The sequence below is a fragment of the Apiospora hydei genome (genome assembly GCF_038363865.1).
Source record: "Apiospora hydei strain CBS 114990 chromosome Unknown utg000010l_segment0_segment0, whole genome shotgun sequence".
Taxonomy (NCBI): Eukaryota; Fungi; Ascomycota; class Sordariomycetes; order Amphisphaeriales; family Apiosporaceae; genus Apiospora; species Apiospora hydei.
Genome location: NW_027117369.1, coordinates 71,861 through 93,749, shown reverse-complemented (window position 1 = coordinate 93,749; position 21,889 = coordinate 71,861). Strand labels below are relative to the sequence as shown.

Below are 21,889 nucleotides of genomic sequence, written 5' to 3'. Positions count from 1 at the left end.
ACGCCAGCGATCTTCGAAGCTTCACGTTTTGCCAAAGGGGCCAATCCCCGTCCATTCGCACCGAATGGTGTGGTAGCATCGCATAGCTGCCGGGTCATCCTGCAGAAACGAACCAGGGCTTGCAGGCCTTGCAGGCTTTGCCCAGGGCTCCACGACCCTTGCTGCAGGCATTCTCTGCCTATTGCTGCTCGCCATCCGCCATCTGGGTCCTGTCTGATCCAGTCTGGTCCAGTCTCCCCTCGCCAGACTCGCCTTAGAACAGGAGCTGCTCTAGATCCTGTGGGCCCCGAGTGTTGCTCATTCGAGATGATCACACTTCATTGTCAGATCACCAATGTGGCAGCGGCACTCCAATCTGATAAGTCGCAGTGTCACCGCTCTTCCTCTATACCTACATGTACCTACCGACCGAGGAGTATGTATACCCGTCGACATGTCTAGCCAATTGTTGACTGAATGATCGACTGTTTCACGGTCCGCCAATTTTCCCTGCATGCCTTTTTAAGACTTGCCCTTCCGTTCTCTTTCTGTTGCAAGTAAACTCGTATGATATCTACTTAGCTCTTCAACTTTTTGTCGATCCACGTCCTGCATGTAAGCTTGAGCTGAGCTTGCTTCAAAACTTACGACGATATTCCCAACAACGCCTCAAAGAAGGTTATCTGAAACCCAGAACCAGCGCCGTACCACCTACAGCAGCCGGCATCTGCATGTAATGGCATCGGCAGCCCTGGAACGGAACACGCGCGCTCTGTCCGGTTCATCCGAATCCTCCTCCTCCCTCTTGGCCGACTTCCTGTCCAACACGCTGGTGCTCCGCCAGACCATCCCTTACCTGCCCATCTCTGCTCTTCTGAATCTCACTGCCGCCTCCAAGCAGCTCAGGGATCTGCTCTATTCGGATCCGGACGTCTTTCGCCACATCGACCTGTCCCACGTCAAAGCTGCCCAGTTCGAAGTCGCCGGCGTTGACCACGGCGGCGAGGTCTGGCGCAATGTCCAGCTCGATGAGTATCTCACCGAAGATGACTTCTATTCTGGCCCCCTGAGGGGAATCTTCACCAACCTGCAAAAGAAGCACATACTGCAGAGCGTGCAGACCCTGGTCCTCGACGGCCTGTCTGTCACCGCGGAACTCGTCCACGACATCCTGGTGGACCCCCAGTTTGCGGTGCGCATCCTCTCCATCCGCGAGACGAAGCACCTCAACCACCGCAAGCTGATGCAGTCGTTGAAATACGTCTGCAGACCCTCGCGGCCAGAGAACACACCCCGGCTGAAGGGGATCTATCTGTTCAGCAAGCGCGATGCGCCCGCTCTGCCGATGAAGCCTTCGCCGCAAGCAACACCGGCCGCTAACGTCGGCGCAAACTGGAACCACAAGTCGGCGCACGCGCTGAAAGAAGCCATCCACAAGGACGAAGGCGACGACTGGTACCACAAAAGGGGCCGCATCATCAGCAAGCCCGTCGGCGCCGGCTGGGCCGAGACCATCCTCGACTGCCGCGGCTCGATCCTGTTCGACGCCGTCCTCTGCACGGGGCCGCGGCACCGTAACTCCCCGGCCTTCGGCAGGGCGCCCATCACGGGCGATGCCGCCACGCATCCCTGGAGCGTCGCGACGTACTCGGTCGGCGGCTGCGCATCCTGCGGCACCGCGCCCGAGGGCTTCACGACGTACGGCGAATCACTAACCGAGGAGCTGCCCCTCCTCGCGCCACTGGCGACGGACTCGTCCAACATCCGCGCCGCCACGCGGCCGCAAAAAGGGGCGACAACAGGAAAACAGCAGTTTGTCCCGCGTTGTGAGGACTGCATCCGCGAGCGGTACTGCTTCGCGTGCGACCAGTGGTGGTGCGAGGCGTGCTACCAGGTGCCCGGCAAGGAGGAACTGATGGGCGTCCAGGTCGTCGCGCTCGACGACGAGACCGGCGGGCTCGCGGCGCATGAAGCGGCGGCGCTGTTGGAGCAACCACAAGTCAAGGTACGAGCGGGATACTGTGTGGACTGCAATCTCCGTGGCCTCAAGAAAGGGCGGTCACGCCCCGGATGAAGAAGGAAGAAGGAAGAAGAAAGAAAGGAAGCCCTCAAACCCCCCACCTTACCCCAATACCAAAGACCTGTACACCCACCTGTTCCTGTACAAGATGGATGCGGAGAGCTCTCGAGCTTGACTCATCCGGGATAAACGTATGCTGCGCGACTCCCCTGCCGAAACCGCCTTGACTTCCATGATATTTCACACATCTTGGGCGCTCTCTTTACACAGCTTGCTGACAGACTTCTCAACAGGGCCAACGGAAGATCAAGAAAGATTGCTGGGAGTGCGAAAACAACGTGAGTTGCGCTTTTGGGAGGTTTGCAGTACGGAGAGAAAGTTGAGCTTACTGACACCATAACTAACAGTGCATGGATTGCATCGCCAACACGCAGCGGCACTGCAAGCGATGCGGTGGCGGCTACTGCCTCATTCACCATGAGGGCTCGACCATGACGCTATGCGATTGTATGTTGGCCAAAATTTCCGAGGTTTTTTTTTATCTTACTGTTGCTAATGAGTGTTGATGATAGGGTGCTCGAGTCGGAACCGACATGTTCGATGATGAGTTTACTGAACTAGACGGAATAGAACGAACCCCTTTTGGAATCCGGGGATGGAATGTCATACTGGTTCCGTATGACCCGAGGGTAATACGCTTGGAATCTGGAGAGATTTCTGGCAGACCTTCACTATATATCTGATTGACCACTGGCGTCTCAGATCGGCAAGGCCGGGAGCATGAATCATGTTTGAAGACGAGGAAGATGATGATACACACACAGATTAGGTAGTATGCCGTGGTATTCATCTGATGACGGTAACGGTTCGGGACACCCACCGTACCCAACAGCAGCAAGTCCCCTCAAGAATAAAGATCAACTCAACTCCATCGATTGTCTGTCCATTTGAGTGAAGAAATGGCCAGGGGTAAGTTGCCAAGTAAATCAAGATACCGACTGGCCGTATCTTGAAGACTGTCTTATTGCTTTTCATCTCCAAGCATGTGAACTCCGGTCTTTCCCCCAGTTGGAGTACCGAGATTGGAGATGGTGATGGCCCGGCGGCCCCTGAGCAGATCCGGCAGTTGAGTATTGGACCCCAAGTTTGAAAACCCCCAGTACAGTAGCAGCAGTCCGTGCACTAAATTGACAGAACCCTCCAACTAACGTCATTTTCAGCGAGGCGTCCTTTGGGCTTAATCTTTTCTGGACTTCAACTAAATTTCTCTGCGGCGAAACAAGCAGGCGGCATCTTTGCGCTGCATTCTCATTCAATTGATGCGACGGAGAATCCTATTGCGGCTCGACCGACAATAATCTTTTCGTATCTACTTGCTGCCCTGTCGCCTCAGTCTCTTTGCGCCCCAGCGGTGCTTGGGCTTGCGAGCTGAGAGCTTGCAGCTTGTCGAAACTTTGTCTTTTGGCGCGACAAGACAAGTCCCAAGAATGGCGCCCCGAAAGTCCAAAACTTCGCGCCCGGCGCCGCCCTCGCGCACCCTCGTCCTCGACAACGGCGCCCACACCCTCAAGGCCGGCTACGTGACCGACGACGACGCCACCACCGACGAGACCCCTACCATAATCCCCAACTGCATCGCCCGCGACGCCGACCGCCGCGTCTACGTCGGTCACGAGCTCGACCAATGTAAAGACTTCTCCGAGATCGCCTTCCGCCGCCCCGTCGAAAAAGGATTCGTCGTGAGCTGGGAGGCCCAGAAGGAGATCTGGGACCGCCAGTTCTTCGACGCCAACGCGCCCCAGGGCCCCTGCGACCCCTCCGACACCCGCCTCGTCCTGGCCGAGCACTCGAATTCGCTGCCGGTACTGCAGTCCAACTGCGACCAGATGATCTTTGAGGAGTACGGCTTCGCCAGTTACTACCGCGCCAACGGCCCCTCCCTCAACGCCTACCACGACGTCCAGGCCATCTTCCGCACGCCGCGCGACCCGGCCACCGTCGCTCAACTGCCCGCCGAGTGTTTACTCTTGATCGACACGGGCTACTCCAATACGACCGTGACCCCCCTTCTGCAAGGGCGACCCTTACACTCAGCGGTCCGCCGTCTAGATGTCGGCGGCAAGCTCCTGACCAACTACCTCGCCCGCCTCATCTCGCTCCGCCACTACGACATGCGCAACGAGCCCCACATCGTCAACGAGATGAAGGAGCAGGCCTGCTACGTCTCCCTCGACTTTCACGCCGACCTCGAGAAGGCCTGGAAGGGCACCCGCGGCGAGAAGCGCGAAGACTACCTGACAGGGGGCGGGATCGCGAAGGAATACGTGCTGCCCGACTTCCACACGCGCTCCAAGGGCATCGTGCGCGACTTCGACCCCGAGCAGGCCGGGCGCACGCGCAAGCTGGCCAAACTGGGCGAGGCCACCGAGGACGTCCTGACGCTGCGCAACGAGCGCTTCAGCGTGCCCGAACTCCTATTTCATCCCGCGGACATCGGCTTGCACCAGTCTGGCCTCGCGAACCTGGTCTGGGAGTCGCTGCTCGCAGTCCCCACGGGGCTCTGGCCGGCCCTGCTGGCCAACGTGTGCGTGGTGGGCGGCAACGCGCTGTTCGACGGGTTTATCCAGAGGTTACAGAAGGAGATCGTCAAACTCGTGCCCGACGACTGCATAGTGCGCGTCGCGCGGCCAGCTAACCCGATCACGGGTACGTGGGTTGGCGGCGCGAAGCTGGCGAGGCGGACCGAGGAGATGGCCGGGTTGTGCGTGACGAAGGCGGAGTATGAGGAGTTTGGGGGCGCGTGGGTGGCAAGGAGGTTTGCTACGGGGGGTAATGATACCTAAGTGCCAGGGGAAACAAGAAAGAAAAAAAAGGACGAAGACACCAGTTCGAAAAACAGTATGAAATAACGAATTAACGATGGTATATTAAACCCTCCCTGGTGCAATTAAATGATCTCTATGCTAACAAATACCTCGTCACAGCAGTGAAGTGACCTTGCAATCTAAACCACAGCATACCAAGGGGTGGTGTAATCCCACCGCGCAATGCTGAACTACAAATAGCTTCAGCCGCTTCCAATTGCCAGTAGCACAGGTAGGTAGCAAGTGCTCTCGTAACATCCTAGGCACGTCAACATACGGTCTCGCCTCTATCTTTGACGGGTATTCTAGCGAATGACCCCTGACGATGTACCTTTAGTCGCACTGGGTTTTCGGGTTTTAACTCATCATCTTCATGTCCATCGGCAATGTTGAATAGCTCTCGCACGAGACCCCTTATAGAAGGGCTCAAGATCCCCATTGTTAATGTCTCACCGCACCTGCTTCTTCTTCGAGTACTTCTCCATGATCCCGTCATCCAGCGGCACGACACCCATCTCCTCCTTCTTCCGGGTATTGACGAAACCCGGATCGGGGCTGCTCCAGCTGTAGTCTTTCCACTCGGCGCCGAGCGCCTCCCACATCCGCTCGACCAGCTTCTGAATCTTGTCGCGGCGCTCCAGACTCCAGTCGTGCGCCTGCGCCAGCTCCTTGTTGTCAGTGGCCGACGCGTCCGCGGCCGGGTTGTACCCCTCGATGACGCTCCGAAAGACGCGGTATGTCTCCTCGAGCTCGGCGACGGTCGCGACGCCCATGACGTTGACGCCCACGCGCGTGCCCCGGCGGGTAGGGCGACGAGCCGCCCTTGGACGCGCCCTCGCGCGCCCAGTTGTCCATGGCCCAGCGGATGGCGACCACTTCAAGTTTTTCGCCCTTGGCCTGCGCCAGCCCGACCAGCGAGCGCACCGCCTTTCTCAAGCCCTCGGGGCTCGGGTGCCAGCTCGCCATGGGCCCGGCGTCGGCGCCGCGCGTGGTCAGGAGGCCCATGCCCAGCATGCTGGCGTTGAGGACGACGTCGACGCCGGCCTGTTCAAAACGCTGGACGGCCGAGGTGCTGAGCGTGGTGTTCTGGATGGTGAAGTGGCCGTAGCTCAGGACGGCGTCGAGGGGCTCGCCGGTTTCGGACCGCACGAGGGCGGCGAGGTCGCAGAGGGTCGTGACGGGGTACCCGCTGATGCCGACGTAGCGGATCACGCCCTCCTCGTCGCGCAGGCGGCGGAGCTCGCGGACAGCGCCGAGGACTTCCTGGGGCGTCACGAATTCGGCGTCGTGGAGGTAGACTAGGTCCAAGTGCCCCGCGCGCTGCCTCCCGCGCCGCCGCCGCCCAGGCGCTCAAGACTGCGGTAGACCGAGTACCGGATCCACTCCGGGGCTGTAGTCGAACTCGCTCGGTCCGATGCGCCCTGCTTTCGTGACGAGGAAGTACGAGCTGCGCGGGTACTTGGCCGCGTTGGACGGGTGCGAGAGCGCGGCGCCCAGGATCTGTTCGGAGGGGCCGTAGTAAGGGCTGGTGTCGAAGGCGCTGATGCCGAGCTCGAGCGTCCGGGTCACGATGCTCAGGGCGGGCAGGATCTCGGGGTTGAGGGGGTTGGAGACGTATTGGTAATTAAACGTCGCGGTGCCGAGGAGGAGCGGGGGGAGGACTTCGTGGAGGGGTTGTTTTGGCGTCTTTTGCGCCGGCTGTTGCTGCTGGGGGAGGGGGGCTACGGAGCCCATGGTGGGTGGTGGTGGTGAGATTATAGGTGGTAGGGGTTGCAATGTAAAGATAGTGGCCGGAAAGAAAGAGTAGTAGAAAGCAAAGTAAAATCCACAATGTGTCGAATCAGCGCTGTCTGTCTGGTTGTCGGTCTGGTTGTCTGTCCTTTTCTACGCTTACACGGCTCTTTCCGGCCTGGGGGATGTCGCGATGTCGCACAAACGGCCAACCAAAAAGATCTGCGACGTAAACCGCGGCCAGGGTTCCAGGGGTCCAATGGGAATTAGTGGGGGAGGGGTGATGTGCAGATTTGTAGATTTGACAGGCGGTTCCTGGCAACAACTTTGTCTCTTTCCCAGGCGCTAGGTAGGTTATTGGAGATCGATCGTGCAGGAAGTAGCAGCACTAGCAGAACAAGCAACAGGAAAGAGGTTCAGGGCTATTTTGTATTCGAGGTTGAGATATCTGCGACAGGAGGGATATTGATAACCATCAGCCAACATCAAATCCTGCACAGCGAGGACTAAACTAGAGCCATCCCACCGCCGTGCCACTAACCCCGCGATAATGAATCACTAGCTGGCCATGGCCGTCCCAACCCTTTCTTTCCTTGCTTATTCTCCCTGCCTTCTTTTCTATTCTCGGCGACTCCCTTGGGCGCTACATGCAACGAATCGCGTGGCGCTGCGATGGCGCTTGCTCCAGGATCAGGAATCAGGATGGGTGAGATCTCGCATCTCGGGGCTTAAGTCCGAGGCGACCCGAGCTCTATTACGTCTTTGCTTCTTAATTGTCCCGTCTTCTCCTAGGGTCAATCGGGCTGCCGGGCTGACGGGCTGTCGGGGCAACTGCCCAAGTACGTAAAGTTGTTTCCTGATGATGGGTTTGTTTCAACCCAGATCGATCATGTTTCTCGGCGCTGGCTCCGCCTCAGCTCGCAGTGAGGGGCAGAGGGGGACCGTGTACGTGGGCTGTGGGAGATAACAAAAAGCACGTCATCTTTCTTCGGTCGATCCCGTGCGTAAGCGAAAGCCACTGATGATCATGTCTCTGCTGATAAAAGGAGTGACATCCACTCGTTTGATTGCGAAAGACGAACCTCTTCACCGTTAGATATATGTCTCAGATAGCCGAAGATGCAATTCAGTACATTGCTGCTCAAGATGTCCTTATCAACACGGGAAGTAAAGTAGATATGACGCTGTTTCATTAAGCAGAGAGTCGGATTTGACTTGGGTGATGAACACGGGGTATGCAAGCGGTTGCATAGTCTTTTTGTGCGTGCGCGCATTGGCGTTTTCAATTGGTTGGTCGACTACTTACCTATTCAGGGAGGTAGAGATGGGAAGGGAAAAGAAATAGAGAGAGCTCTCATTGGGCCAAGCTTTCCTTCGTCCTCTCAAGAAAGACTGCCGCTTCTCACAGTGACGCGAAACCATCAGCCAAGCCAACCAGAAAAGGGGCATATCTTAGGCGACCGTTTCATCAAAACACTAGAGGCATCTCCTATCGACATGATAAGCAATGATTTTTCTTCTCTATCGCAACAACTCGATTGCCTTATGAGGATTGACGTCGATCTAGTTCCGTGATGAGCAACGGAGGCGGACGACGTTTTGGCCCGATTAGCCTGATTGTTTCTTGGTCGCATTTGGTCCACCTACCTCTCTCCCTGTTTCCTCCATAACGGGAAGGGAAAAACAACGGCGGCCAAGAACTGATGCTTGCCAGAAGATCTTCTTTCCTTCTTGGCTCATTGCAAGCTCCCAGCGGCAATGAGAGCCGCAATTCCTATTTGGTCGTCTTGGGATAGTCGCCTCCCCTGCAGATGGTGGGAGGTAGCATTTATATTATGGGCGATCGTAGCCAGGGGCCACTTTACTCAACGTGCGTGCCGGCACTTGACCGCCCAATGGGATTCGTCACATTATCAATCGCTTGCGTGGTGCTATTGCAGGCCCAGCTCGGTTTTCGATGCCGCGTTCACTCCCCTGGATGGTGCTGATGATGGGGCACCCCGCCGTCGTGTTTAGGCTACCGAAGAACCTCTTCTCCAACATAGGGGCGCAATCACCTCGTTTTTCAAGATTATACCAGAGGCGGCGGCGGAAATAAAAAAGAGACGAACTCGGAATTCCTTTTTTTTTCTGGCAAGAATCACAGGTAGCGGATTTACGGAGCCAATCACAAGAGGGAGAGATGGACTGAAGATCGTCGACGGTACATGAGCGTTGCATGCTCTCCCTTTCAAGCGAAAGCAGCTCCCCAAGCGCTGTGGGAACCGGATTTAGGGGAGGGCGACCGGGAAATTCGCTAACTGGACGCGGGAGGACGGTGAGATTGTCCCGAAATCACATTTAGGTATTTGGGTCGGGTCAGGGGTTGATTTAGCAAGGTTGCCTGTCCACGCGGCGGACAGTGCTTCCATATTGCCCATGACGCTGTGGCCGGCCCAGGACCCATGACCCCGGTGGAGGCCAATATCGATATACGTTTATCGCATACGGAGAGGGGGGACGGCGATCATCTATGTTCTGGCTGGCTAATCATATCTACCTACATGTATAAGTAGCGGCGGCTTCAACCTGGCAATGGGCAGGAACTAGTAACACAAGCCCTTGCTCATCCCCTCGCTCCCTCCCGCAACTCTCACAAGAAGGTGTAATCTGTTTGATCTCTCTCTGCCGCCAACATCATGAAGTGGTCAACCATCGCCGCCGCCGCTGCAGGCCTTGTCGGGACTGGTAAGTCAACAAGTCTCTCATCGCGTCCTCTACCCCTCCTTACCCTTTCTTCGACCCTTGCCCCTCATGAAGGATATATGTCCGTATGCTAACGACACCAAAACAGCCGCTGCGCAAGCCGAGTCGGTGCCCTACACCGACGCCGAGACGGGCATCACGTTCCAGCAGTACCCGAGCGAGGACGGGATCCAGTTCCGCGTCGCCCTGCCCGAGCTCATCGAGCCGAGCCAGCCCTACGACGTGATCCTCCAGATCGAGGCGCCCAAGTCCATCGGCTGGGTCGGCTGGGCCTGGGCCGGGCAGATGACCTACAACCCGCTGACGCTCGTCTGGGCCAACGGGGACCAGGTCGTGCACTCGTCGCGGATGGCCTTGTATGGTTTCCTTCTTTCTATCTTTCAAGTCTAGACCACTTACTGACGTCTTCCCAACAGCGGCTACTCCCGCCCACCCCCTACGCCGATGCCACGTACCAAGTCCTCAAGGGCACCGGCATCAAGGGCGACACCCTCAAGTTCACCGCCCTCTGCAAGGGCTGCAGCAGCTGGATGGACTTCACCGGCGAACCGACGACCGTGGACTCGACCCAAGAAGCCCGGTTCGCGTACGCGCACTCGAGCAAGCCGGTCGCGGAGCCCGCCAACAACGCCAGCTCCTTCAGCATTCACGACGGCGTCGGCCACTGGTACCACGATTTGCCCGCGGCCAAGAACCCCGCCTTCAACACGTGGGTCGCTAAGAACACCATCTCGCCCAACGGGACCAGCTTGAGTCTCGATGGCGTTGTGGGGTTTCGGGGGCTCGGATCGGGGCTGAAGACCCCTCTGCGGTTCATGGAGAGGATTCGCCGGGAGTTGGGGGCGGATGCTAGGAACTAGAGGCCTGGAGAGTTGAGAATGTGAGGGGTTCTTGAGTTTAGGTGTGTAGAGGGATCAATTATCAAGCAAGCATTTCCCATCAGACGGGCAAGTAGCAGAGGTTGTCGTGAGTGTAGAAAGGGGCGTTGCGGGTGATGTCATTGAGTGCTTGCTCATTGACCGAACATATAGAGAGGAATGAGAGTTGCGCTTTGCTACATTTATATTGTTGGATGACTTGAGATGGATTGCGACAACATGCCTGGCTTCGATGAATACTTACACACCCTAAGTAGAAAGAACATTCCTTGTTCTGAAGCTTCCATCAGACAGTATCTATATCACGGAGATTCTTCCAACGCATGTGCGACAAGTGGTTGACACCCATGCCTGGAAATGTGCTGTTACTCAATGTTACCATACGACATCATTCTACGGCTGTGGCAAAGAGAGGCTACAATGCTAGTTATGCCGAACAACCAATACATCACTATCAACGCTCTAATCACCGAACCGCAACCGATGAAAAGTAAGTTCAAAACTTAGATTAGGAGGTATATCGTCTGAGTATACGGCATGTGTATATAACAGTAGAAAAAGGCCAAGTGTGTCTCATGCAATCCCTAACGCTAAGCAGATCTAAAGTAGGTATATCTCTATCCACAGGGAAAAGCCCTCCCAAAACCGTGTGTATGATGATGTACAAGCGAAGTAAATAAAACGCCGTGGAAACCAAATGCATCGTGTTGTGGGAAACAACTTAAGCCTCGGACCTCGGGGGCCACTTGACGCGCTTCTCGGCGCGCACGTACAGGTTGGTCGGGCGGATCAGCTGGAACATGGGGTCGTAGTCGACGCTGACGTCGCTGGCCTTGCTGAAGCGGTAGCGGTAGACGAGCTTGGGCAGGAAGACCTTGACTTCTTGCAGGGCGAAGTTGAAGCCGATGCACATGCGCGGCCCCGTGGCGAAGGGGATGTAGGAGGCCGTGGGCCGGTTCTTGACGGCCTCGCTGGACCAGCGGTCCGGATCGAAGTGCGCCGGGTTGTCCCAGATGGCCGGGTTGTTGTGGATGTGGTGGATGGCCGGGATCACGATCGAGTCCTTGGGCAGCTTGTAGCCGCCGGGCAGGATCATGTCGACCTTGGAGGTGCGCGCAGGCTGGTAGGACGGGTTGTGCTTGCGCTGCGTCTCCTTGATGTAGGCGTCGAGGAAGGTGAGCTTCTGGGTGAGCTCGGGCGTGATGGCCGTGTCCTCGTCGACGTCGTTGTCGATGAGCTCCTGCAGGATGCGCTCCTGCATTCCCGGGTACGCCACGAGGCCGTACAGCAGCCACGAGAGCAGGGAGCTCGTCGTGGTGAAGCCGGCGCCCGTCGCGACGACCAGGGGCTCGCGGATCTTCTCGATGGGCAGCTTGTTGCCCTTGCTGTCGGTCGCGCGCAGGACGTAGTCGACCATGTTCTCGGCCTTGACGGCGGCCTCCTGGAGCTCGAGGTCCTCGACGCCCTTCGATGCGTCGGCGATGGACTGGTTGATCATGGACTCGATGTGGGTGCGGGCCGCCTTGAGCTGGGCGGGCGCGCCGAACGGCATGCTGGCGTACCAGCTGCCCATGGAGGTGATCTTCTTGTTGAGCTCGAGCGACTGGGCGATGCGCATGACCATGGCGTGCAGGGGCGCGTCGACGGCCTCGAAGTGCTTGAAGTCCATGCCCAGCACCAGCTTGCCGACGGCCTGCGAGCCCAGCTTCAGCATGTAGGGGTACACGTTCCAGGCCTCGTCGCGGCCGTCGAGCTCGTCGAAGACCTTGAACGCGTCCTCGACCGTCTTCTGCATCGTGGGGGCGTAGTGGCGGACGGCCTTGGGCCCGAGGGCGGGCGGCAGGAACTTGTGGGTGAGGCGCCACTCCTCGGTGTCGGTATCTCCCAAAAAGACGCCCGACTCCTTGTTCTTGATGGGGTGCAGCGGGTGGCCGGCGATGATGTTCTTGGTGAAGAATTCCGATTCGGAAAAGACGATCTGCGACAGGGCCGGGTCGTTGGTGTGGTAGACGGTCGAGCCCATGTTGCACGTCTTGATGAAGGGGCCGTACCGCTCAAACAGCCGCTGGTGGTTGCCCAGGTGGTCCGGGTACACCTCGAAGTAGTTGCCGATGTAGGGCAGGCCCTTGGGGCCCGGCACCTCGCGCACCGCCTTGCCGTCGACCGAGATGGCGATGGGGCCCTCGGCCTCGATCACGTCGGCCGTCGTCGCTAACGCGGCATCTTGGGATACGAAACCGACGCCTAGAGGGTAAATATGTCAGTAAATAAAAGCAAATGGTGATTTTGGGGGTGTTGTTTCTGGACCTACCCTTAGAATCCACAATGGCGAAATATGAGGCCACCAGCTGTCGCAGCTCATCCTCGCCAATCGTCGCCGGCACGTCGATTTCTCGGGCCGTGGAGACGTCCTCGCCGAGCAGGTGGAAGGTCTTTGTCGACATTTTGACAGCGGATCTGGGGGAAGGACCGAAGATGTGAGGAGTGCGATCTAACAAAAGATCTAAGGTTGAAAAGAGGGCGGCACGATACCACTATGCGTTGCAGTTCGTACGGTTCTTGTCTGAGTTGTGAACGACTAACATACGAGAGTGAACACACACACAAGCAACCAAACACACAGACACTGGGCAACTGAGAGGGAATGGATGGGGGAGTGGGTGGGCAGGCTCAGAGACGGGGTCGATCGAAAGATATTGGATTTCAAGAAATAATGCGATCTGGGCTTTTACATGTAGTACCTACCGGTAACGTCGTATCCCAACGAGTTCCCTCTTTCTGTCTCTCTCTATCTCCAGTCTATCCGGAAGTGGCCAAAGGGTCAAGAGTCGTCACCAACATGGCCATTGTACTTGATTTCAGGATGCCGAGGCGCCCCTCTGTTTTTCGACCGCGGCCCAGGACCCAGGACGAGGAAGTGCCCATTCTTATCGCGGCCTACCTCGCCGTCGGGGACCTGAGAAAATGCGAAAATGCTAATGCCGTCGATCTGGTTGGACCAGTTGGCCGTTTGAGACGAGAGGCGCGGCCGCAAAAACCCATGATTAAAAAAAAGGAGGATCCCAAAATTCGTAATGGCCCATCCACCCCTGTTGCCCTGGCCGGCTGTCGAGGATTTTTCTGCTAAAAAGCGGGAACGAGATGCGGGCATGACCGGGACGAGCTCTGATCAGGGCCCTTTTTGCAGTCTGCCAGCCACTCAAGCCTTTCAGAGGCTTTCTAGAAGCCCAAACAACGAAATAAGATGCTGGCAGATGCATCGAAAGAGGTAGGCGGGGCCGATCCGAGTACCGTGGATCGCAGGCTTTAGGGTGTTGGGATGCGTGCTAGGCAGCTAGGGGCGCCCCTTAGACCCGTCTGATGTCAGTCAGGGCGCTGGCGGCTCCAGAAATAAGTTTAAGAGAGACCTACAGCCGGTAGAGCTAGCCGGTCCTGGCAAGGCGTCGTGATGTCCCGGCGCTTGACGTTGCAGTGTCAACAAGATAACAAGATTGCGAGCGAGATAGCAAGGCCCGAGAACTGAGAGAAAATCGCATGATCGTCCCTATTGGAAATCAAACTCCTAATCAACACTTGTCTATCCCTTTCTATCATCAAGTGAGGCATGATCTCCGAGACTCTGGTCTCTGGACTCCTTGCTTGGATTGATACGTTCGCGAGTCACTATCCATACATTATTTCTGATATGTTACTGCTGGGAAGTGCCGCATGTCCGCTGGCCACCCCGGTCGCTCCGTCACCGAGCCTTCCGGATCCCGGAGTCATCCATCATGATCATGCAGGCATAAGGCATTGCCTAGCCCACGCCACCAAAAACGGCATCAAGGTCAAACGTATCCATAGCCTACGCATGCGCGTACACGTGTTTCTGCACTAAGCATCGAAAAGCGAGCTTTCACGGTTTGGCCGTAGCGAGCGTAGCCATTTCCAGACGCTGTAGGGCTTTGCAAAGGCCCCAAAGCCCCAGGGAACATTTGGGCCCGTCCACTTTTTTCCAAGCAGCTTAAGTAATGCCGCGATGTCGCCGAAATGGAGCACGGAGCCAACACTAAACCAAGAGATTCAAGGACCAATCTTGCCAGCGGTCCACCGCGACCTGTCCACGAGCCTCGGCTCGGCATCCCGCTACTTTTCTGGTCTTAGTCATGCCGCGGCCCTGTTGCCGTTTGCTATGGATGGACGGATTCGGGTATCGAGAATAGCAGGACAAGGTTTCGGGCTGTGGATTCGCCTCTGCCCCCTGTAAGGCAGTTAGTAGCAACTCGAAGAGTTGCTCTACTGTCGTACAAAGGTTCGGGAGTCCTCGAAGAACCCCCGTGGCCCTGACAGTTTTCCATTTCGGAGAGAGACGAGACTGCTTGTGTTCCTTCTTTGCACAACACCACGTCCAGTCCCATATTGCACATCACCAGACATGTCGACCTCGACAGAAACCGAGTTCTCCGCCAAGGAGGTTGCCCTCCACAGAGAGGGCACCGATGCCTGGATGACCATCCACGGCGAGGGTGCGCTTTCTTGAATTTACCAGAGAAAATGAAACGTAGCTAACAAAACCTTCAGTCTATGATGTGACCAAGTACCTCCACGACCACCCCGGTGGCGCCGATGTGCTGGTCGAGGCGGCCGGCATGGACGCCTCCGAGGCCTTCGACAACGCCGGCCATTCGGAGGACGCCTTCGAGATCATGGAGCAGTACCGCGTCGGCCGGCTCAAGGGCGCCAAGAAGTTCGGCGCCCAGCCCGTTAAGGTGACGCTGCAGCCGCCCCAGGAGAAGAAGGCGGCCGCCAGCAAGGGCCTTGCCGTCTCCAAGAGCATCGCCGCCTCCCGCCATCGCCGCGAGCGCCATCGGCGGTCTCTACTACGCCGCCAGCCTGTCGAACCAGGAGATCATCCCGGCCGCGATGCTGGAGCACCTCAAGTCCTTCGCCCCGGCGCTCGGCAGCATCGGTGGTCTGGGCGGCTCGAAACGCCAAGGCGGCCTCGGCTTCTTCGAGGGTATCCTCGCCGCTTCGGCCGTTTTCGCCGTCGCGGGAACCATGGCCAGCCACGAGTTCTCCAAGATGGTCGACTTCCACGCCAACATCTTCGCCAACCCCACGCACATGCGCATGCCCAAGTCGCCCCGGCCGGACCCCCTACTGGTGCGCGGCTGGCTGCACCCGACGGCGTACCAGACGCTTCCCCTCGTCCAGAAGGTGCTGGTGGCGCCCAACGTGTACCGCTTCGTATTCGAGCTGCCGAGCCCCAACGACGTCGCCGGCCTGCCCATCGGCCAGCACGTCTCCATCGCGGGCCCCATCGGCCCGGACGGTAAGGCGGGCGTCAGCAGATCGTACACGCCCGTGTCCAACAACTCGGACAAGGGAGTCCTGGAGCTTGTGATCCGCTGCTACCCGGACGGTGCGCTGACGGGCGGTTACCTGTCCAAGCTCGAGGTCGGCGACGAGGTGCAGTTCCGCGGGCCCAAGGGCGCGATGCGGTACCGTCGGGGCCTGTGTAAGCGCATCGGCATGCTGGCGGGCGGCACGGGCATCACGCCCATGTACCAGCTGATCCGGGCCATCTGCGAGGACGAGCGGGACACGACGCAGGTCTCCTTGGTGTACGCGAACCGGTCCGAGGCCGACATGCTCCTCCGGGAAGAGCTTGAGTCGTTTGCGCGGCGGTACCCCCTCAACTTGCGGATTCATTACTTGCTGGATGCTGCCCCTGAAAGCAACTCGACGCTGAAGAAGGGCATGTACACTGTGGGGCGCGTGAACAAGGACATCATGACGGAGCGCTTCCCGGCGCCTTCGTCGGATAGCAAGATCATGATCTGCGGGCCGCCGGGTATGGTCAAGGGCGCCACGGGGGGCGCTGGTCGAGCTGGGCTTTGAGAAGGCCGGGACGATGTCCAAGATGAGCGACCAGGTCTTCTGCTTCTAAGTGGCATGCTTTACAGCCACAGCCAGAATTCTTTCGATGATATTAATTACTGTGTATACAATATTCTGTATATATAATTGGCACGGGACGGCGCAAAGGCTACGGCTATGTGTTTTGGGGGACGATGGGTAGTAGAGCCCGTCATCATGCATCGACTTCCCTCTGGAAGTCTCTCGGGAAAGTGGAATTAGCGACATCATACCAGCATTTTTCTTTTGCTCTGCCAGATATAGAAAGACTTAGACTTTTAGACATGATGATATCCTCACTTTCTATTACCATCTGATCTTCCTGATATTGGTCGCTACGCAAGATGTAGGTATGCGCAATGCCCTGTACTTATAGGCCAATCCTGTTACTCTATCTGCCTGCTCTGGTTATGTCGCCTGCCAGGATGCTGATCAGCGGCTAGACCTGGTATGCCTACTCCTCGGCATGGGTCGCCGTGAACGTGTAAGTATACATCAGATCAGATGCCAGATCTATCAACAACTGACATATTGTGTCAACTGACTTGGAATGGGATGTTTCACCTTGGCGCTCACGAGGTGCTGGGCTTCGTTCTAGAAGAAAGATGGCATCATATCGCATTGAAACGTGGGGAGATGGTAGCTAGGGACCACCTAGTTTGGACATATCGGCTGCTGTACATGTGAGAATTTACTTACGTACTCACACCGGTCGTAATGCCGGGTGCAGGAAGGGATGCCTGGATTCTTCCCATGCCTATTTTTGAATTGTGCCTGCAGACATATATGGAGGGGCTCCAGATTAGGCCTTGATATCCATCATCATCATCATCTGCCAAGTGAATGTCTCTACTGTTGAGATGATTAGTTCGTATTTCTCCATAGTACCAACTTATCGTCCAATCGTGACTGGCCTACACGAGGTGTTGCATCCAACTGCCGATGTCGCACATCGAATGCGCCCAGAGAGGGTTGAAGCTTTGGAGAGATAAGGAAGGATGTGGTGAAGGGATGGGCCAGAACTAACCCACATGCGGGCAATAGGACCCCGCCTCCGCATTCTGTTGTGGGCAGGTCACGGTCGCTTGCAGGGCGAGTACCGGGATTGAGTGAGTGTCTCGTGAGATTGACTTGTACGGAGAATATATCGTGATCGAAACATGTCCACTACTCTACTTACACGATGATGTTGTTTGAGCTTGGCAGCTGGCCCAACATTGATAAGAGCTCCAACGAGTAGGCTGCTGGCGCTTCTTTTTTGCGGGAAGAGAGCCCCCAAGGCCCCATAGGCTGGGTGGGCTCTACCAATGGCATGGTGACTGCTGGACTGAAGCTGACGAGGCCTGCCGCCTGCTTCTGCACACTTTCTTACACCTGCATCAGGTTTTTGGCCAACGGGCTGGATGTGGACGTGTTTCCACTTCCCACCTATGGTCTGCACCTGCGTGTGCTGGTCTTACGTTTCAGCCAGGGGTGCATTCTTGGCTGACGGCAAGCATTTTGGCTGTTACATGTAGTTACTTACTAAACAGTTGCATGACGCTGGCCTCTCAGAGCTCTCTATGCATCTACAGTAGCAGCAGGAGAGCTCAAGCTGTAGCACTGAGGAGACAACGCAATGCCAGAAACAATTGGGATGGCATGACATATGACGTTTGGTTTCCCCAACATCTGCCAATACAATAATTACATACAGTTACCTGTTGCCAATGATCAGAATGATTGTAATTACAGAAAATTTCATAATGCCGAAGTGTATCGGCGCTGAAACGTAGCGGTGGAAAGAAGGCCCTTCTTTTTGGTCGACGCGCTGTGCCTGACGCCCGACGCTTCCATCGAGACCGCTACCAAACCCACCTGCCCACTGAATAACAGTTACCAACGCGCGCTAAGGCTAGCAGGCCAGCAAGTCAGACACCTGCTAAGGCATTTGCTTAGGCGAGTGCTCACTTGGATCTGCGCTGCACCCAACAGACGTGCACAGCAACAAAACAAGGTCAATCCACCGACAATCGACAATCGCATCACCACCACCAGCAGCATCTTCTTTTCTCACCTTGCATTGTGCTTCTTTTTCATCTTTACTACTGGCTACTGCGAGATCTTCCGGTAGTGTGTCTTGCATCGCATCATCACGACCAGCAAAGCTTGGCATCGGTCGCCCCGGTGCCTCCGCCCAGCCCCTCCATCATTTCCATCCGGCCCGAACACGCTTGTGCACTGCGCTGCAATCGAAAGCCAATCTTCATGTTCCTCCATCATCAGCATCAGCTGCAGTCAGTCGTACATGCTGAGTACTGATCACTGAGTCCCGACACGTATCGCCAGGCCAGCTCTGGTCAACTCTCGAGGCCTCGTTCTTGGTTACCGGCACTCTGCTTCACCGTGTCTGTCTGTCTGTACCTGCATCACATACATCGCTTAGGCTGAGCAGTTCTTCAACACCACCAAAACAACAACAACAACAACAATACCGTCAGCCAGCAAACCTATGTGTCATATCCCACCACCAACCCATGCACCCACCTCACCTGCTTGACGCCGACGATCCCTTGCCAACGCAGCGGCTGGATGCTTGACGCCTGACGTACCCTTGACCCATTTTGACTGGGCTGCACTGCACGGTGCCCTGGCTGCTACCTACCCAAGATCAGCTGCCATCCGACCTGCTGCTGCTGTACACCAATCTGCGCCTCCCGCCTGCCTGACCGACCCATCCCTGCGTCGTACCCCCGATCGCCTTCGCCGACTTCTGTATCGATAGACGACGATGGGGAATACTAGTACTAAGGAGGCCCGCGGAGGTCGAGACGGCCACGATGCCGGCGGTAGCTCTCGAGGTGGGGGGTTTCACGGCGAACTCATCAGCGAGCGATCATCACGACGTACGAGCCACCGTACCGAGAGGAACTCGGCTCTCAACATCCTGACCGGCGGCGCCGTCGGCGGCTCCTCGAGACGGGAACACCGCGAGCGCGAACGAGAACGAGAGGACGATGATGCTCCCTTCCAGAGCCGCGAGACCAGGGCCGAGCGGGAACAGCGCCGCCTCAATAAGGAGAGGCAGATGCGGGCCATCGAGCGCGAGCGGAGCATGGCGACAGAACACGTCGATGGAGGCTATTTGGTCGCTACTGGCATCTATCCTGCCGCCGAAGACTGGGATCATTCTGTCGTCCGACAGCTACAGGTAAGTCGAGCCAAACATGGCGCTATTATACCACTCCATCCCGTGGTCTGGATGTTGGTTTGTCTGCGGCTCGAGACATGCAGCACCCGCTCAGGCATAGCATTTCTTGCATGTTAGATACTTGGGATACGGCTAACAAAAATGGTATCGCAGATCGAGCGGAAGATAGCACCTTACTGGCGCGGCTTGGGGGACTTCGAGAAAACATGGGCCGAACATCAGATCATCGCGGCTGCCCGAGGCTTGGACATACCGCCCGCCGACGAGGTCCCTGAAGGCCTCGTCCCCCAACCTCTTTCCGGCCGGGTCGAATCCCCCAACGAGTCGATCCAGAACCTGATGGTCCCCATGGGCACCAGGACCATGTCGGCCTCGAGCGAGCGGACGGGATCCAACCCCGGCTCTTCTCTGCCCTCGCCCACCTCCCCGGCCCCCACACACTCTCTCAAGCCTCACAAGCGAGCTATGGCCGCCGTCATGAGCAACTTGTCGCGCAACGGATCCCAGCAGGAAATCACCCCCGTGGCCACCGGCCCGCGTGAGGTCAACATAACCCCCGACGATCCTTTTGTCAACGGTCAGCCGCGCGAGGTTTTCTTATACAAGGACGGCGACGAGTGCCCCCTCTGCTACATGTACTACCCTCGGTTTCTCAACACGACCAGGTGTTGCGGCCAGCCCATCTGCAGCGAGTGCTTTGTGCACATCAAGAGACCGGATCCCCATCTGCCGGAGCACCACGGTGACCAACCCTCGCAAGAAGGAGGCGCAGAAGCTGCCAGTGAAGATACCGAGGAGCTGATTATGGAGCCCGCCCGCTGCCCCTACTGTCAACAGCCCGAATTCGGTGTCACCTACGAGCCGCCGCCCTTCAAGAGAGGTCTCGTCTATGCCGCGTCTGGTCCCGGTCTCGGTGCGATGGGCACGGCCATGTCCTCATCTTCGTCACTTAACAACACCACCAGCCTGTCGCCCACATCGGCCAACACGCCCATGAATGCCAACCGGCGGAGGACACAGAGCCTGTCAGCTAACGCGTCGGGCGTCATCACAACGGATCGCATACGCCCCGACTGGTCTAACAAGCTGAACGCGGCACGGGCTCAGCAGCGCAGGAGAGCGGCCGCGGCCAACGCGCTGCACCAGGCCGCCTTCTTCATGCCCGGCGGGGTCGAGCAGCGGACCAGTATCTTTGGGCGCTCGGGACGGAATCTCATCAGCCGGCGGAGCACGCGCGGGTCCGATAATCTAGGAGGAGGCGCGAACGCCGGCTCTTCTCAGCAGCAAGAAACAGGCGGCGAGGCGCAGCCCAGCATGACCGACCCCGGAGCGCGCACGTCCTCGGCTCGCACAGGTCCCAGCAGGGGAGGCGATCAATGCGGCGCATCTGGAGAGCATGATGATGGCCGAGGCGATTAGGTTATCCCTGGCCGATGAGGAAGAGCGCCGCAAGAAGGAGGAGAAGGAGGCCGAGAAACAAGCCAAGAAGGACGCCAAGAAGAAGGAGAAGGAAGAACGCAAGTCGAGACGCATGAGCAGCATGTCGGGCCTTGCGGGAGGGTTGGGAAGCCTGGCGGCGGCTAGCGCCAGCTCGCTCAGTCTAGGGATGGGCCTGCGCCGCAGGAATAGCGCTTCTGCCAGCACGGGGCCGAGCAGCCTGGCCGTGGCCAATGCCAATACGGCTGCCAGCCAGAGCACGGAAGTACTGCCGACGACCACTACTTCTACGTCTTCTACGTCGTCAACAACGCCGGCCAACGAAGCTGCTGCTGTGCAACAACAGGAAGCCTCTCGAGATAAAGGCAAGGGTGTGGAACATGCTGCTGCCACGACCGCCTCAACGGAGAGCAGCATGTCGTCGCAACAGCAAACCTCGGCTCCCGCATCCGGCAGCAGCAACTCGTCGTTACCGATACCCATCTCACAACCGCCTCGAGGATCTTCGCATCTTCGGCAGATAAGCAACGCCAGCTCTATCTCGTCTACCAGCGGGATGGACAGTCATTCTGGCAGCTATCCTCATACGCAGCAGCTTGGTGGCGACGCACATGACGATCCTCGGGGCAGCGGGCTCAGTCTTGCCGATGGTAAGAGCGATGACGAAGGAGCCGGCACCGAGTCCATGTTCAACTTTACCAGTCTTTCGCAGATGGTGGGCGTCGAGCTGGAGGGCGGCGAGTCGGCGGCGACCGGCAACGGCACACAAGAAGATGCAGCAGTTGCTGCTGCTGTGGGAGCTGCCGAGAGCGATAAGGAGTCTGTCGGCCATCACGAGCATATCGAAGACGCAAACGCCCCTACCGGCGAGATGACGATGCAAGAGAAGCAACCCCTTGCCGAAAGCGACGGGTCGTCATCGTCATCAACGCCTCCCGCGCAGTCGACATCCCCTTCAGCGGCCCCGGAGGCCATCCGGGAAAAGAACTCGGCGTCCCCCGAACTCGCAACGCTGAACACGGAACCTGTCGTCAGCAATCCGAATGCCCCACGAGCGGTGCCGCCCAGCCTCATGATCACTCCCGGGACGCCCGCGCCGTTGTCGGACGACGGACAAGAATCCAAGCAGCTCGGCTACAGTAACTAA

The 21,889-nt window shown here is 57.5% G+C and overlaps 7 protein-coding genes across 7 annotated transcripts; 5 read left to right on the top strand and 2 right to left on the bottom strand.

The window, feature by feature from the left end:
* Positions 1-715: 715 nt before the first annotated feature.
* Positions 716-2,603, top strand: PG997_014177 (uncharacterized protein; the record flags this gene model as incomplete). The annotated part of the gene is made up of 4 exons (XM_066818491.1): positions 716-1,984; positions 2,293-2,337; positions 2,407-2,506; positions 2,572-2,603. The coding sequence occupies 4 exons, from the start codon at positions 716-718 to the stop codon at positions 2,601-2,603; spliced, it is 1,446 nt and encodes a 481-aa protein (XP_066660679.1).
* Positions 2,604-3,486: 883 nt separating this feature from the next.
* PG997_014176 (Actin-related protein 6) lies at positions 3,487-4,842 on the top strand (the record flags this gene model as incomplete). The annotated part of the gene is made up of 1 exon (XM_066818490.1): positions 3,487-4,842. One exon carries the CDS (start codon positions 3,487-3,489, stop codon positions 4,840-4,842), a length of 1,356 nt encoding a protein of 451 aa, XP_066660678.1.
* A 470-nt stretch (positions 4,843-5,312) lies between these two features.
* PG997_014175 (uncharacterized protein) lies at positions 5,313-6,597 on the bottom strand (the record flags this gene model as incomplete). Its single annotated transcript, XM_066818489.1, has 3 exons — positions 5,313-5,583; positions 5,678-6,122; positions 6,231-6,597. The coding sequence occupies 3 exons, from the start codon at positions 6,595-6,597 to the stop codon at positions 5,313-5,315; spliced, it is 1,083 nt and encodes a 360-aa protein (XP_066660677.1).
* Positions 6,598-9,272: 2,675 nt separating this feature from the next.
* Positions 9,273-10,199, top strand: PG997_014174 (uncharacterized protein; the record flags this gene model as incomplete). The annotated part of the gene is made up of 3 exons (XM_066818488.1): positions 9,273-9,321; positions 9,428-9,672; positions 9,756-10,199. 3 exons carry the CDS (start codon positions 9,273-9,275, stop codon positions 10,197-10,199), a joined length of 738 nt encoding a protein of 245 aa, XP_066660676.1.
* A 739-nt stretch (positions 10,200-10,938) lies between these two features.
* PG997_014173 (cytochrome P450 monooxygenase oxidoreductase) lies at positions 10,939-12,661 on the bottom strand (the record flags this gene model as incomplete). Its single annotated transcript, XM_066818487.1, has 2 exons — positions 10,939-12,461; positions 12,529-12,661. The coding sequence occupies 2 exons, from the start codon at positions 12,659-12,661 to the stop codon at positions 10,939-10,941; spliced, it is 1,656 nt and encodes a 551-aa protein (XP_066660675.1).
* A 1,970-nt stretch (positions 12,662-14,631) lies between these two features.
* Positions 14,632-16,097, top strand: PG997_014172 (uncharacterized protein; the record flags this gene model as incomplete). The annotated part of the gene is given in 3 exon segments (XM_066818486.1): positions 14,632-14,722; positions 14,778-15,069; positions 15,089-16,097. The coding sequence occupies 3 exon segments, from the start codon at positions 14,632-14,634 to the stop codon at positions 16,095-16,097; spliced, it is 1,392 nt and encodes a 463-aa protein (XP_066660674.1).
* Positions 16,098-18,885: 2,788 nt separating this feature from the next.
* Positions 18,886-21,889, top strand: PG997_014171 (uncharacterized protein; the record flags this gene model as incomplete). The annotated part of the gene is made up of 3 exons (XM_066818485.1): positions 18,886-19,305; positions 19,459-20,642; positions 20,701-21,889. 3 exons carry the CDS (start codon positions 18,886-18,888, stop codon positions 21,887-21,889), a joined length of 2,793 nt encoding a protein of 930 aa, XP_066660673.1.